Source organism: Eptesicus fuscus, chromosome 6 (genome assembly GCF_027574615.1).
Source record: "Eptesicus fuscus isolate TK198812 chromosome 6, DD_ASM_mEF_20220401, whole genome shotgun sequence".
Lineage (NCBI taxonomy): Eukaryota > Metazoa > Chordata > Mammalia > Chiroptera > Vespertilionidae > Eptesicus > Eptesicus fuscus.
Window position 1 is genome coordinate 12700533 of NC_072478.1, and position 13636 is coordinate 12714168.

The 13636-nt window shown below is 51.1% G+C and overlaps 1 protein-coding gene across 2 annotated transcripts in view; it reads left to right on the forward strand.

Annotated features, from left to right (window-relative positions):
- LOXL2 (lysyl oxidase like 2) overlaps positions 1-13636 on the forward strand; it is a 100579-nt gene that overhangs the window by 48737 nt on the left and 38206 nt on the right. For both annotated transcript variants that reach the window (XM_008151472.3, XM_028160608.2), the window contains exon 4: positions 13251-13462. In XM_008151472.3, the coding sequence (XP_008149694.2) occupies positions 13251-13462 (212 nt within the window). The remainder of the gene's footprint in view (positions 1-13250; positions 13463-13636) is intronic.

Here is a 13636-nt window from a genome sequence, read left to right on the forward strand (position 1 = left end):
GTCTCATATGCTTGCACACAAGTCATTTGGTTGATCTCTCCCCTTTACCCCCTCCCTCCCCTACCCTCCCTCTGAGGCCCGACAGTCTGATCCATGCCTCCTTGTTTCTGGGTCTGTTCTTGTTCATCCGTCTATGTTGTTCATTATTTTCCCTAGATGAGTGAGATCATGTGCTATTAGAAATACACTTATAAGAACCGAAAATGAGACAAGCAATAATGGTTATGGTGACAGGCAAATGAATCAGTCTGTAGTGAGTTTCTTTCTGGGCCAACAGTTCTTTTGAGACCCAATTTCAATGTCCAACAGTTCCTTATGTGTACATGTCAGCACTGACATTACAGTTCTGGGTGGTGGACAAATGGTGGTAATGCAGGTCCGACTCTCTCTGGTTTGGTCCTGGGCAACCTGCAGTGATGCACAGCTGCTAACTGCTAGTATGGGAAGGCCACGTCAGTGTCTTCCATCTCTGGACTGCTTCTCTTCTGTCTTCATGGCTGGAGTAGTCCTGTCGATTCCTCTCTATTGCTGGAATCCACATGGTCTCGGAGTTGTTTTCTGAAAATATACAAACATATTCTCGACCAAAAGTTAATAAAGGAATATTTTCTATAAATTTGACTTGGGATCCTATTTCATTTTTTGCCCAAATGATTTTCCTCTGGCTTGTTTTGACACCTTGTGTGTTTTTCATGGGTGTCTTGCTTTTAGCCTTACAATTAATTTTCTAAAGTATTAATTTTCTAGATGTAATTTACTTACAGGATATTTTTCCTTACATGATATTCTTCTACTATCCCCTCCTTTTTTGATTTAAATGTTAGGAGCCTTTTGAAAATTTTATAATGTAGTCTTGATGGCTTTTAAATTTTTAATTTTTTTGCACTATAATATTACTGTTTTAGGTTCATTACATGGTGCACAATTGTATCATGAGATGAAGTACCAATAAAAATTTTAGTTAACACTTTAGGAACACCTTTTTGTCCAGTACAATTAATTTTTCTAGAATATTCACTTGTTTCAACTAGCCAATTTAAATTTGCCTGAAAACTTGACTACTATTTTACTGTCAAATTTATTACTCTAACAACAATCTTATTTTACCCTGTAAATATTAGTGGAAGGGATTATTTGCCTTCTTGAGTAGGTCCTGAGCATTCCTGGTGGTAGGCTGGATTTAGATATCGTAAACCCACTTCCCCACACCATGGGTACAAGACAACTCAAACAATTCTTGTTGGAGTGAGAGGGCAGCTGTTGTCGACCAAGTCTCTGTCGGTCACTTGGGTCCTGATCTGAGCTGGGCATGGGAAGCATGAAGCAGCCATGGGGGCAGGAGATGGGGCCTTCTCTTAACTAGGTCACCCAGAGGAGGCACCAGCAGGATGGGGACAGGTCTGGAAACTGTATCATATGAGAAAATGAAGATATTGGGTCAAGAAAAGCGATCTGATGGTGGGGAACATGGTGGCGCTCTTCAAACACTTGAAGTGTTATCCTAGAGACAATGCTTATGATTTATATTAACTCCCAGAGTTAAGATGGATGGGAAGGTAATGGGATGTAAATTTCAGCTCAGCATCAAAATTCTGTCACACTGAGGGCTGCCTGTTTGCAGTGGGTGATGTTGCCCTGTTAGTGGTGAGTTCCTTGTCACTGGAGTGATTCAAACAGGAACTGGATGTCCTCTGACCAGGAAAATTGCAGCTAGATTTCTATACTGGGGAGGAAACAGGATAAGGCGTTTTAAGATTGCCAGTTTTTAAGATCCCTTGTTACTCCACACTTATGAAAATGCACCCACCCAGCCCACACAGCAGGCACCCACAGCTGGTTATTGGCAGTGTCTACCATTATGTGAATCAGTTTCTCTCTCTCTCTCTCTCTCTCTCTCTCTCTCTCTCTCACACACACACACACACACACACACACACACACAGAAGGGATGCTGGTAGTGTGTGTGCTGTGTGCTTGCCTCTCTCTCTCTCTCTCTCTCTCTCTCTCTCTCTCACACACACACACACACACACACACACACACACACACACACACAGAAGGGATGCTGGTAGTGTGTGTGCTGTGTGCTTGCCTCTCTCCCTGCCTCTTCTCTGGCTCCTCACGACCTTGGCCTTGAAAGTAGGAGCCGACTTCTTGCCCTCACTCTTCTACAACAAAGTGTAAGAGCTAAAGCCCTCTCTCAATTTCCCCCAGTTAGGGAACCATACATTCAAAAGTGTGTGTGGGGCGGGGGGGGGTGGCGGGAGGAAATGTGGCCAAGAGTGGAGTGTGGTCAAAGTGAAGGGTCAGTTAATGCTTTCTCTGTGTCTTGGAACCCCAGGTGTAAATGACTGGACTAGTCCATTGAATGAGATGCAGACACCCCATCTCTTCACAGCCTCACTCTGCAGCGGTGTAGCCAGCTCTATAATATCCATCCTCCTTGACCTCTTGAGGTTGGGTTCAGATCACAGACCGTGGGAGATGACCCTCATAGGCGTGGGCCTTCTCAGGAACACACTGGAATTTCTGAAGCGGAGAGTGGAAGAAAACCGTGCATCAGTCCAGACCAAGTTCATCCCACTCTGGGATGCCAGAGGCATGAGTCACTAAGCCTTGGGGCCCAGCTGATGGAATTTCACTCAATGAGCTAACTGCTTCCAGTGGACTCCTCCGTCTGCTTGGGGCATCCCTGTGGCCCCTTGACACCTCATAAATGTCCTCCTAAAGCAGGGAAAGAGCACACCCTCTTTGTGTGAATGGCCCCACCGAGGGAGAGGTCACAGGTGTGGGCCCGGAGCTACCTGCTGGCCAGCATTTAGAACACCGGGCAAGTCCATTCTCTTCTTTAAGATGAGCGGGTTGAATCCAGTCCTTCTAGCTAATCCAGAGTGGCAGTGATTACGTTGTCAGAACAACACAGCATGCACTCATCATTTACAAGACAGTTTTAAATATTCCTAAGGGGGAAAACAATCAAGATGTCTTTGTAAAAGTGCTTGCAGACTGTGGAGTTAGTCCTACAACTGATGAACCCGCCTGGGTTCCTTTCATCCAGAAAATTAGCCAGGCAAAGTCTCAGCTCTCCCTTTTCTGTCACCTCTTCCTATGCATTCTAAGTTTTAGACCCCAGAGCTGCAGGCAGGACACGTGGGTTGTGGTCCAAGGGGAGCCTGAGGCTTGCAGCCGTATGTCTGGAGCAACTAACCCTTCAGAGGTCTCTGGACACCTCGCTGTAAAATAGCCTTTTCACAGGGACAATGAGCCTCGAACCTTAAAACCACAAAATCTTGCAAAGAGGTAAGCAGGAGCGAAAAATAAAAGGGAAAGACTGTTGGTTCCAAGGGAACAGATCTGTTTTAAACCTAGAAAACAGAGCCCCAACCAACATCCCCAGGATTTCAGAGGTTCTTAAATCGAGAGGCTTTGTTTCCGGTCTGTGGCGGGCAGACAGGTTGGAAAAAGCATTAGATAAGGAGAGATGACAAATCCAGATGCCCTCTGAGCAAACCTCTAGCTGGCTGTTTTGCGCATTGCTAAGTCATGTGCTCATAGAAAGGCTTGTGTCTGGGGCCATGTGTGGTTAGATCAGGAAGAGTCGGGTCTTTTCCTTTTCTCTACCTCCCACCTCACCTTCTTCCTGACCCATTTTTTAAAGGCTCCTTTGCCAAAGCAGTTAGGTTACCAGAACTGATCAGAAATCTCTAGGCTGTAGGATTTAGGTGTGGCCTCTCCCTCGGTGGCCCCAGAGACTCCGTTTCTCCTTCATGACAGCAGACAGCCCAGGCTGTCTGCGGGGGCCACCAGCGGGATGAGGAGGACAGGACTGGGAGAAGCGGGTGCCCTGCCCTCCACTCTCTCACATCCTTCTGGAAGGGCCTGAGACCTGAAAAAGCTTTTTCTTCTCTTAACCACAGGGACTGAAGCTGTTGCAAGCATTTGATTCCAGGAGTCCAGGTTTTTATTAGTCACAGACAGCTACCAAATGTTTCAACTGTGTGTGTGTGTGTGTATATTTTTTCTTCTTAGCAGCAGCCTTATCTCACCAGCATCTGAGGCATCTGGGGTGGAGGCCTGGGGCCCAAAAGGGAGGAATCAACTCTAAAAAGTCCCAGCACCCCCAGCCAGAGTTTTGTTCTCCCACCAGAGAGATGGCGCAACAGGTTGCACCGGGGGTTTAGGGGAGAAAGGGAGGCTGTGTTCATCTCTGTGCAGCCGAGAAGGTGGTGGTCCCTCCAGGCCTAAATATAGACCTGCTTCCCCCAGTGGCCACAGGATAGCTGGACGGCCTCCCTCTGCGGCCGGAGGAGAAATGGTAACAAGTGGGCAGTGTGTGCCCGCCTCTCCAGCAGGGCGGTGAAATCCCCAGTCCTGCTGACTGTCGGGCCGTCCCGGGCCTGGTCTCCCGCTCGCAGGGAGAGGATGTGTGAGGGCCTGTCCGTGCTAACATTCCACGGTCCTGTTTGTCCAGGGCCTCCGTGAGGCCAGGCATGCCAGCCACCACAAGGGACACAAGAGAAGCCGTTCTAGGGTGACCTATTTTCCCAACTAAAAATAGGTCACGGCCTCTGAAAAGCAAAAGGGCATTTATGCAGCTAACACGAAATGTTTGAAACCACGCACTTCCTGGCGGGTCTGGGAACTTGGTTGGTGGCCAGGGCACATTGCAACGCTTTCCAAAGCATAAATACGATCATCATTGTTGGTGAGATGAAATAAGTGGATAAGCAGCATTATAAATTGTTTTCGATGGAAAAAGTGAATGAACAGTGCAGCACTCTGAGCAGCGTGGGGTGGACGGTAAAGTGTGTGGCAGTTCGGAAAGGGCGGGGTTAATGGGGAAAGAACGGTAGGGATGCTCTGTGGAAGGCATGGGGCTGAGGTGGGTGGGCGGATGCCTCGGTCGGTAGTCTGCTGATGTGATGAGGGCAGGCTGGTAGTGTCCAGTCTGGCTCTGCAATGGGCCCCAGTGGTCCATTCGAGTCACCTCAGCCATGCTGGAAGGGTCAGTGCCAAGGAATCCACCGCCCCATCCCCACGAGGCTATTGCTAAGGCAGCTGGATGCTGTATCTGTTCATTCATTCATTGAGCATAGACCCAATGCTAGGCCCTGGGAATAAAGGATTAATGAAATGAATGGACAGTCTTGCCCTGATGGACTGCCCTGCTCAGTAGTGGAGAAAGATGATTTCACAGGTCATTACTCAGTTACCATGGTGATGATTGCTAGGAGAAACATCAGATATCCCACCTGGGAGTGTGGCGGACTGTTGGGCCTGGCCCAAGACTTGCTGGGCTGTGGCCTCAGCCCTCCTGCTGGGTCAGAGGGACTGGCCGCTGGAGCAGGTGTCCCGCCAGCTTCCTGCAGACAGCAGGGCTTGCCTGTTCTCAAAGAAGCAGCCTCTGTTACCTACCCCAGTGCTTCGGGTCGGAAAATGAAACAGAGCATTCGGTTTTCCAGCAGCGCTGCAAACTCATGATTTATAGGAGGAGGGCCCAGACACACTGTGGCTTTTTCCTCTGGTAGCTCAGCATGACCTCAGCTCTCCACACCACCCCAGCCCCGTCCCCACCGGCCCAACCCGGCTCCATCACAGAGCTGAGGAACAGACACCGTGGCCATGCCGCCCCTCTCCCCTCTCCTCCATCTGACACAAGTCACAGGCTGGGAATGTTACAGGCAGTTCTTACTATGAATCCCCGACTTAATCATCAAAGGGGATAATTACCGTGCAGCCAGACCCTTCTAATACAACGTGCCTCAGATGCTTTACAAATCTACACTTAGCTAAACCGTCTGAAGCGTGCTGACGGTCAGATCCGCTTTCGATTTTGTTCAATAACTATTTATTCGCATCAGATTTCGAGGGGGGCAAAGGAGGGTGGTAAGTAGCCTAGATGACAAGAGAACGCATGGATAAAGGACAAACATTCTTGTTCCTCTATTAAGTCACACAAGCAGTGCATATGCTGTGAAGAAGGGAGGCCAACGCTGTCTCGCTGTTTAGGTTGCATTAAACAAAGAATAAAGGGAGTCTTTATTAAATTTTTGGCTTGGGAGCCTGATGTTTCCAGCTAAACCGAATTCCTGTCATTGGGTTTTTAGAAATTAGTATTGGTTCATTCCAAAAAAATTTGAGGACCCACTCTGTGTCTGTCTGGCAGTAGGAGCCGTAGGTAATACAAAAATGAAGGCGGCACAGTCCTGCCCTTGAGGGACTCACTGTCCAACGAGGCAGCAAACACACATGGACAGATAAAGAGTAGCATAAGATAGTCAGAATAAGCAAGGATCAAAGGAGCAACTCAGAAAGCAAACGCTAGAGCAGTGATGGGCGACCTTTTGAGCTTGGTGTGTCAATCTTCGCCAAAACACTGAGCATAACTCGGGTAGTGTGTCACTTTGAGGAAAAAACTAACTCCAAGACTCTAGTCACAAATGTTTCATCCTCAGGAGCAGCAAATGTTTCATCCTCGGCATGCGGCCGCATGTCATCAGAAATGGCTACGCGTGTCAGTGCTGACACGCGTGTCATAGGTTCGCCATCACTGCGCTAGAGGGATGAAGAAGAAATCAGATCCTCGTGGATGAGGTATTTGGCTGAGGGGGCTGCGTGCAGGAGGTGGTGCTGTCTGCCCTCTGTCAGGAGTGACAGCAAGACTTGCCTAATTGGTGGACCTATGTCTCAGGGCCTCGAACAGTGCTGGATGTCATAGTCCTCAACCCAAAAGAAATTTTTTAAAAATATTTTTTTATTGATTTCAGAGAGGCAAGGAGAAGGAGAAAAAGATGGAAACATCAATGATGAAAGGGAATCATTGATCAGCTGCCTCTTGCATGCCCCTCACTGGGGATCAAGCCCACAACCCAGTCACATGCCCTGACCAGGATTCAAACTGTGACCTCCTGGTTCATAGGTCGATGCTCAACCACTGAGGCATGCTGGCCAGGCAACAAATATATTTTTTTAATGTATCTTTATTGTTGAAAGTATTACAGATGCCCTCCTTTTTTGCTCCCATTGACTCCCTCCATCCCAACCCTGCCCCCCACTCCAGGCCTTCACCACACTATTGTCTATCTCCACGGGTTATATATATATATGCATATAAGTCCTTTGGTCAATCTCTCCCCACCCCTACCTTCCCTCTGAAATTTGTCAGTCTGTTCCATGCTTCTATGTCTCTGGGTCTATTTTGTTCATCAGTTTATTTTGTTCATTAGATTCCACATATGAGTAAGATCATTTGTTAAACATTGTTTTTTTATTGATTTTAAAGGGAGAGGGAGAGAAAGAGAAACTTCAATGAGAGAGAAACATCAGCTGGCTGCCTCCTGACCACCCCCTTCTGGGGATCAAGCCTGCAACCCATGAACCAGCAAGCTTTTGGTGCACAGGATGAAGCCCAACCAACTGAGCCACATAGGCCAGGGCGCAACACATATTTTTTGAATGAACGAATGAAATTGTCCATGAGGATTGGCAGGATTCTGATAGAGAAGAGAGAATTGCAGGAGTTCAAAGAGTGACCTTGGGGAGTACTGGGAGATCACTGGCTGGAAAAAGGGAAGGGACCTGACCGGAATCAAGCACAGGACCCTTCAGTCCGCAGGCTGAAGCTCTATCCACTGAGCCAAACCAGCGAGGGCTCCATATAATTTGATTCCCGAATTATAATGCCCTTCTACCTGCAGGATTCGCATTGCACAGCTGACTGGGAAACAAAACTGCGGGTGGAAAGGCGGTGGGAGGATAGAAAGGGCTTGCTGCGCAGAATGGGCTGTAAGCGTGAGGAGAGAGCGTGCAAAAGGCACACGAGGCTCTGGTCTGCCAGGTGGACGGGCGGAGCCTCCCGCAGTGAAAGCAGAGAGGACTGAGGCCATCCTGGATGTGTTTGGTTTGAGGTGCTGAGGACGGTGCCATGCTGGCAGTTGGGAAAAGGGATCTCTACCCAGAAGGCCATTTTTAAAAAGAGCTGAATAAAGAAAGCCGCGGGCTTTGAGAAGCAAGATGCAGGAACCTGTTAGCAGCAGAGGGAAGGGGTTTGCTAAGCGAGCGGAGGTTGTGTGGAACTAACTAGTCGTGCATTCTAGTTGGGATGATGGAGGACTGGTGTATGTTCACCATGGTCCTCCTACCCCAATACCACTCCAAGGAGGAGGTCTCGGGTGGAAGGCTGGGCTGATGGTAAATTATGACTTCTAGAGCAGAGGGAAGGAGGGTCCTTGGCAAAGACCTCGTCCTTGCAGACGTGCCTCCCTGGGCGTTCAAAGAGTGACGTTGGCATGGCAGTGGGAGAAGCTCGTTGGCTGGAAAAAGGGAAGAGAGGGAATGAGATAGGAAGACCAGGGAGGCGCCTCACCGGGAGCCTAAGTCCTGGGAGTCACAAAAAGACTATGCGTTGGTGGCCGGTTTTCAGATAGACTGAAATCATTGTAGGCTTGCTTGCATTTTTGCCTTGCCTCCCCCTGTATCTTTCTCTCATGCAGTCTCCAACTAGACTTTCAAAACTAGGGATTTTTCCTCATTGGCATCACATTGTGGAATTTGAAAGTCATTCACGGAAGCTGCAAGTGTGAAATATCAGTCAGGCACGGGCCTGGGGTCCAAGCTCTTGGGCCTGGGGTCCAAGCTCTTGGCCAGCCCACTGGCCGAAGCAGGCGGCCGGGGCTTGCCGCACCCTGCTTTTCCATAATCACTCCCAGGGGGTGTGATGAGCTCTGAGAAGGACAGATACAGAAGGTCCTGTGGATTCCCTGGAGGAAAGCCTTTAAGAGAGCTCAGTGTGCCCTAGCAGCTGGTTTGGCTCAGTGAACAGACCTGTGGACTTAAGGGTCCTGGGTTTGATTCCAGTCAAGGGCACATGCCAGGATTGCGAGCTCAAACTCCAGTGGGGGGCGTGCAGGAGGCAACCAATCAATGATTCTCTCTCATCATTGATGTTTCTAGCTCTCTCTCCCTCTCCCTTTCTCTCTGAAATCAATACAAATATATTAAAGAAAGAAAGAAAAAGAGGGCTTGATGAACTTCTGTCTCTGGCAAGAGGGATAGAATTCAGATCTTAATTTGAATTTTAAAATGTGCCAAATGCGTTCCCAGCTTCTGAGCTATTGCGCTTAATGTAAAACTAGCAAGTCTAGAGAGCCCTTAGTTAGACAAGAAAAATGTGTATGTTTTAGTGTTTCAAAGCTTTTCTTCTCTTTTGGAGTTGAACTTCTGCGGGGGAAATCCTAGCACTTGTGGTTGTGGAAGGGATTCCACAGCAGTGACATAAGCAGGGAAGTGATGTGTGTCTGCGTGTTTTCCTGCACGGGCTCTCTGAGCGGCCATGTGAGCTCGGTAACCAGCAGTGAGCACTGAATTTGAGCTGCGCAGGGTTTCCCTGTCGCCCCGGCCCACCCAAGAGCATCTGGGAGGCAGCTCTGCCCTCAAGTGTGTGCACTCGGGTCTGACTCGCGGCTCCTCCGCGTGGGTGCAGGGTGGGCTACAAATGTGCACAGCCCTGGGCAGGCCCTACAGGACCACCCAGAGGCCTGAGCCCCAGGCCCTACCATGTGGGTCAACTCAACACCAGGCAGTGGACAGGGTCTGGGTGGGGGGCCAAGACCTCTCAGAGACCAGTACCTGGGAGCCTAGAGCACAGGCTTGGAGTCAGAACTGTTTTCACCCTCGTTTACCCACTGATCGGCTGTATGAACTTGGAGAAGTTGCAAAAGCCGGCCAAATTGTCTCGTTTTTCCCCTGGAGTGTGGTATGCCATTAGCCTTCTCATAGGTTGTCTTGGGAATTGAGTGAGGGATGGACGACGGGAAGTTCTGAGCAGGAGCTTGTCCTGTAATGACTGGGTTGGTGTTTGATAAACAAGGGCCCTTGCGGTCATTTTTATTCAGAGAAGAGGCAGGCCTTGTGGTTGGGAGGAAGCCTGGCAGGGTCTATGAAGGGGAGAGACCGTATTTTGTTGAATGAATGAATGAATGAATGAATGAATGAATGAGGTGGATTTGAGCCCAACAGAGCCGGAAGGAGTTGGTTCCATGGAAGGTGAATAAAAGACCATCCCATTTTAAAGGGACAATAATTATAAACCTTCACAGGCCGCTCTCCTAAGGCTTTGGAGGAAGCAAGTCCCTCTGGACCTGGCCTCCACCATATAGGTACACAAATAGACACATGCCCCACACACAGAGACCCACACAACGCACAGACGCACAGCCCTAAGCGTACACATAGTCACGCTCAGACACACACAAAAAGGCTCATCCCTCAGAGACGTGTACAGATACATGGACACAAACAGACATACATGCTATCACTCATGCCATCACACATGCCATCACACACGGCATCACACACACCATCACACACAAGTGAGCTGGTGAAATAACAAGGACAGTGACACCTGTTCTAGCACTTTCACTTCTCCAAGCTTTTTTTTTGGGGGGGGAGAGTAAGGATATTTTTTCCATTTATTTTTATTTTTCAAATATCTTTTTATTGATTTCAGAGAGGAAGGGAGAGGGAGAAAGAGACAGAAACATCAATTATACAAGAGAATCATTGATTGGCCACCTCCTGCACGCCCCCCACTGGGGATTGAACCCGCATTCCGGGCATGTGCCCTGACCAGAATCGAACCCAGGACTCTTCAGTCCACAGGCTGACACTATCCACTGAGCCAAAAACAGCTAGGGCTCCATTGATTTTTTAGAGAGAGTGGAAGCAAAGGAAGAGAGAGAGAGAAACATCGATGTGAGAGAGACACATCCATCTGTTGCCTCCCACACATGCCCCAACCAGGGACGGGAATTGACGGGAATCAAACCCACAAATGCTCTGGTGCACAGGCCGACACTCTAACCACTGAGCCATGCCAGCCAGGGCTCTCTCCAAGCCTTATTTTCCACATCCTAGAGCCCACCTGGCTTTCCCCGCCAGTTGTACTTCTGCTGAGGGGGTGCTGTCCTCCATCAGGACAAGGGTACAGGGGTCTGCCGAGCTCCCCCGACCCCAGGCCTTCCTTCTCCTGTTGCAGCTGGGGTGCTGACGTCCACATTTCACACCTGGTGGGGGTGTGGGGTGGGGCGAGAGGGGAGGATCTGTGAATGTAATAAAGTCCTTGGGGTTTGCCTGCCCTGTGAAGCCACAGAGCTGCTGTTACAGCGGTAACTTTCCTTCTGGGCATTACACATCGCCGGCTGGAATTCCAGCCTGGCTTCCGAGGTGGGGAGAGGCGGGAGGGGGCTGGCCCGCGGCTGGTTTAGACCTCAGTCAGGCCCTTTCTTGGCTCGCCCCTGTCCACGTGTCTTGGTGGCACGGGTCCTGTGGCCTGAATGGAAGCTGTAAAGAATCTGGGATCCAAGCTGGCCAACATCATCTTGCCACTGGCGGCCTTCCTTCCACTCCGCGTGGAGAGGAACCAGGGCCAAATGCCATCACTGCCGGCCACATACTTTCACCGCCCGGCAGGACTGGTGGGCAGGGCCTGGCTTTGCACCCTGAAGCTAGAGGCGAGGAGACACGAATGCCTGGGCACCCAAATAATGGCCCTGTTCAACCTTGTGGTTCATTTGCACCTTTGCTGGCATTTGGGTGGAGTCTCTGGGTTCCCCCCTGCCCAGCCCGGCCCCACCTCTTCCCCCCCAGCCCAGGCCAGAGAGCTCCTGACCACATACCTCGGGTGCTCCCCCTCTAGGTGGTCCTGGGGAGGCAGTTGGGGCCAACCAGCTTTCTCATCTGGATCATGGGAGGGCAATCGCCCTAAAGCACCTCGTTCTGCAGGGTGAGGACTGCACGAGGGAAAGCACAGGAAGCCTCACTGTGGGGCTCACGCGCAGTAGGTGTTACAGTTTTCATTTTGTTGGATCCGAGTATACACGTGGGGCTGGGGACAGTGGGCGGCTGGAAGGGAGGCAGAATTAGTCATGTCAGGCCATTGGCACCTAAGTAATGGGGCATTACTACATGGGCACAAGTGGACGGTCAAGGGACAAGGTTACAAAGAGCTTTCTGGTGGCTGGCGTGTGGCAGATGGATGGAGGGGGGAGATGGAGGCAGGGGCTCAGCAGGGAGCTCAGCCGGGAGCCTGGCAGAGCTGGTGGTGGCTCCATGTGCAGCGGCAGGGGCAGAGAGGAGGGGCTGGAAGTGAGAGATTAGGGGGGAGCTTCCCCGGTGTTTGAGGGAGATTGGGTGAGCCTCGGAAAAGCATAAACTCCGGGGCAGCCCCCGTTCCTCTCACCCAGCATGGCCTCCCAAAGCCCCAGTCCTTCTACCGAGTCCCTGTGACCCAGGAGGAGGCGTGGGGCAGGGAAATTGCTGCTCAGTGTTGGGGTGTGGGGAGGAGAGCCCACCCCCAGCTGTGGTGAGGCAGGAGTCTGCCCCCCACTGAGCCTCCTCTACCTCCTCCACCAGGACCCCGCCTCTCTCACTCGCTGTCTCGGAATGATGGGTGGGGCTGGGGGTGAGTCCGGGCCTTTCCAAAGGCCTCAACGCTTTCAGAAATGTTCCCTTTCTTGCCATAGACTGTGTCCACCCTTACCTCCTGGTCCCCAGGGCGTGTCCCCCCGCTAAGCAGGCCTGGGTCCCTGCACACACTCCCCTCCATGCTTCTCTCCAAGCTCTACCCCTACTCTCCTGGGATGTTCTCACTTAGAAATGTCGACCCCGAGATACTGACTGGTGGTGTGCAAGGTGGCACCATCAGCCTCAGGGTAGCTGAGGCTCATCTGCCTGAAACTTCAGTCTTAGGAGAATTACACACACACACACAGAATCACACAGTCACTCACACATACACACAGTTACACAGTCACTCACACACACACATAGAATCACACACAGTCACTCACACACACACACACTCACACACATATGCTTTCGAGTAAAATACAAAATGCAAATTAGTTATAATGTAGAACGTGAAAATTCAAAGAGCACATTCCCTCTTCTGCTGCAGTTTGCGAGCCTGCAGGAGGGCTGCTGCCTCTCTCTCCAGGCTTTGTGGGGGACATGGGAGAGGCTGCTGGGCCCTCCTCGTCTTCTGATGGCCAGGTCACCCTGCTCCCTGTCCTCGGGTCCCCGCAGTCACACTCCCTCCCATGCGTGACGCTTTATCGCCATGGCCTTGTGCTGCGTGCTCTTGGGCAGTGCCCGTAGCCCCTGCAGGGCCCGAGGGTGGAGGAGGCTAGCCGAGACCCCTCCGCACCGACCCAGGGAAGTAACCGTGTCCTTCGGTGCCTCCTCCTTCCCAGAACCTGAACATCCAGGTGGAGGACATCCGGATCCGAGCCATCCTCTCCGCCTACCGCAAGCGCACCCCCGTGACGGAGGGCTACGTGGAGGTGAAGGAGGGCAAGGCCTGGAAGCAGATCTGTGACAAGCACTGGACGGCCAAGAATTCCCGCGTGGTCTGCGGCATGTTCGGCTTCCCTGGGGAGAAGGCGTACAACACCAAAGTGTACAAGTAAGAGGCCCACTCAAAGCGCTGTTTCCTGGGGGGCCGGGGCGGGGGGTACCCGCTTTGTGAGGAGCAGGCTCCTGCGGTGGGTGCTGCACAGAGGGGCTCCGCCAGCCGGCTGTCATGTGCAGGCCTGGCCGCTGAGGAACTCACACTCCTGTGGATGACAGAGGTGGGGTG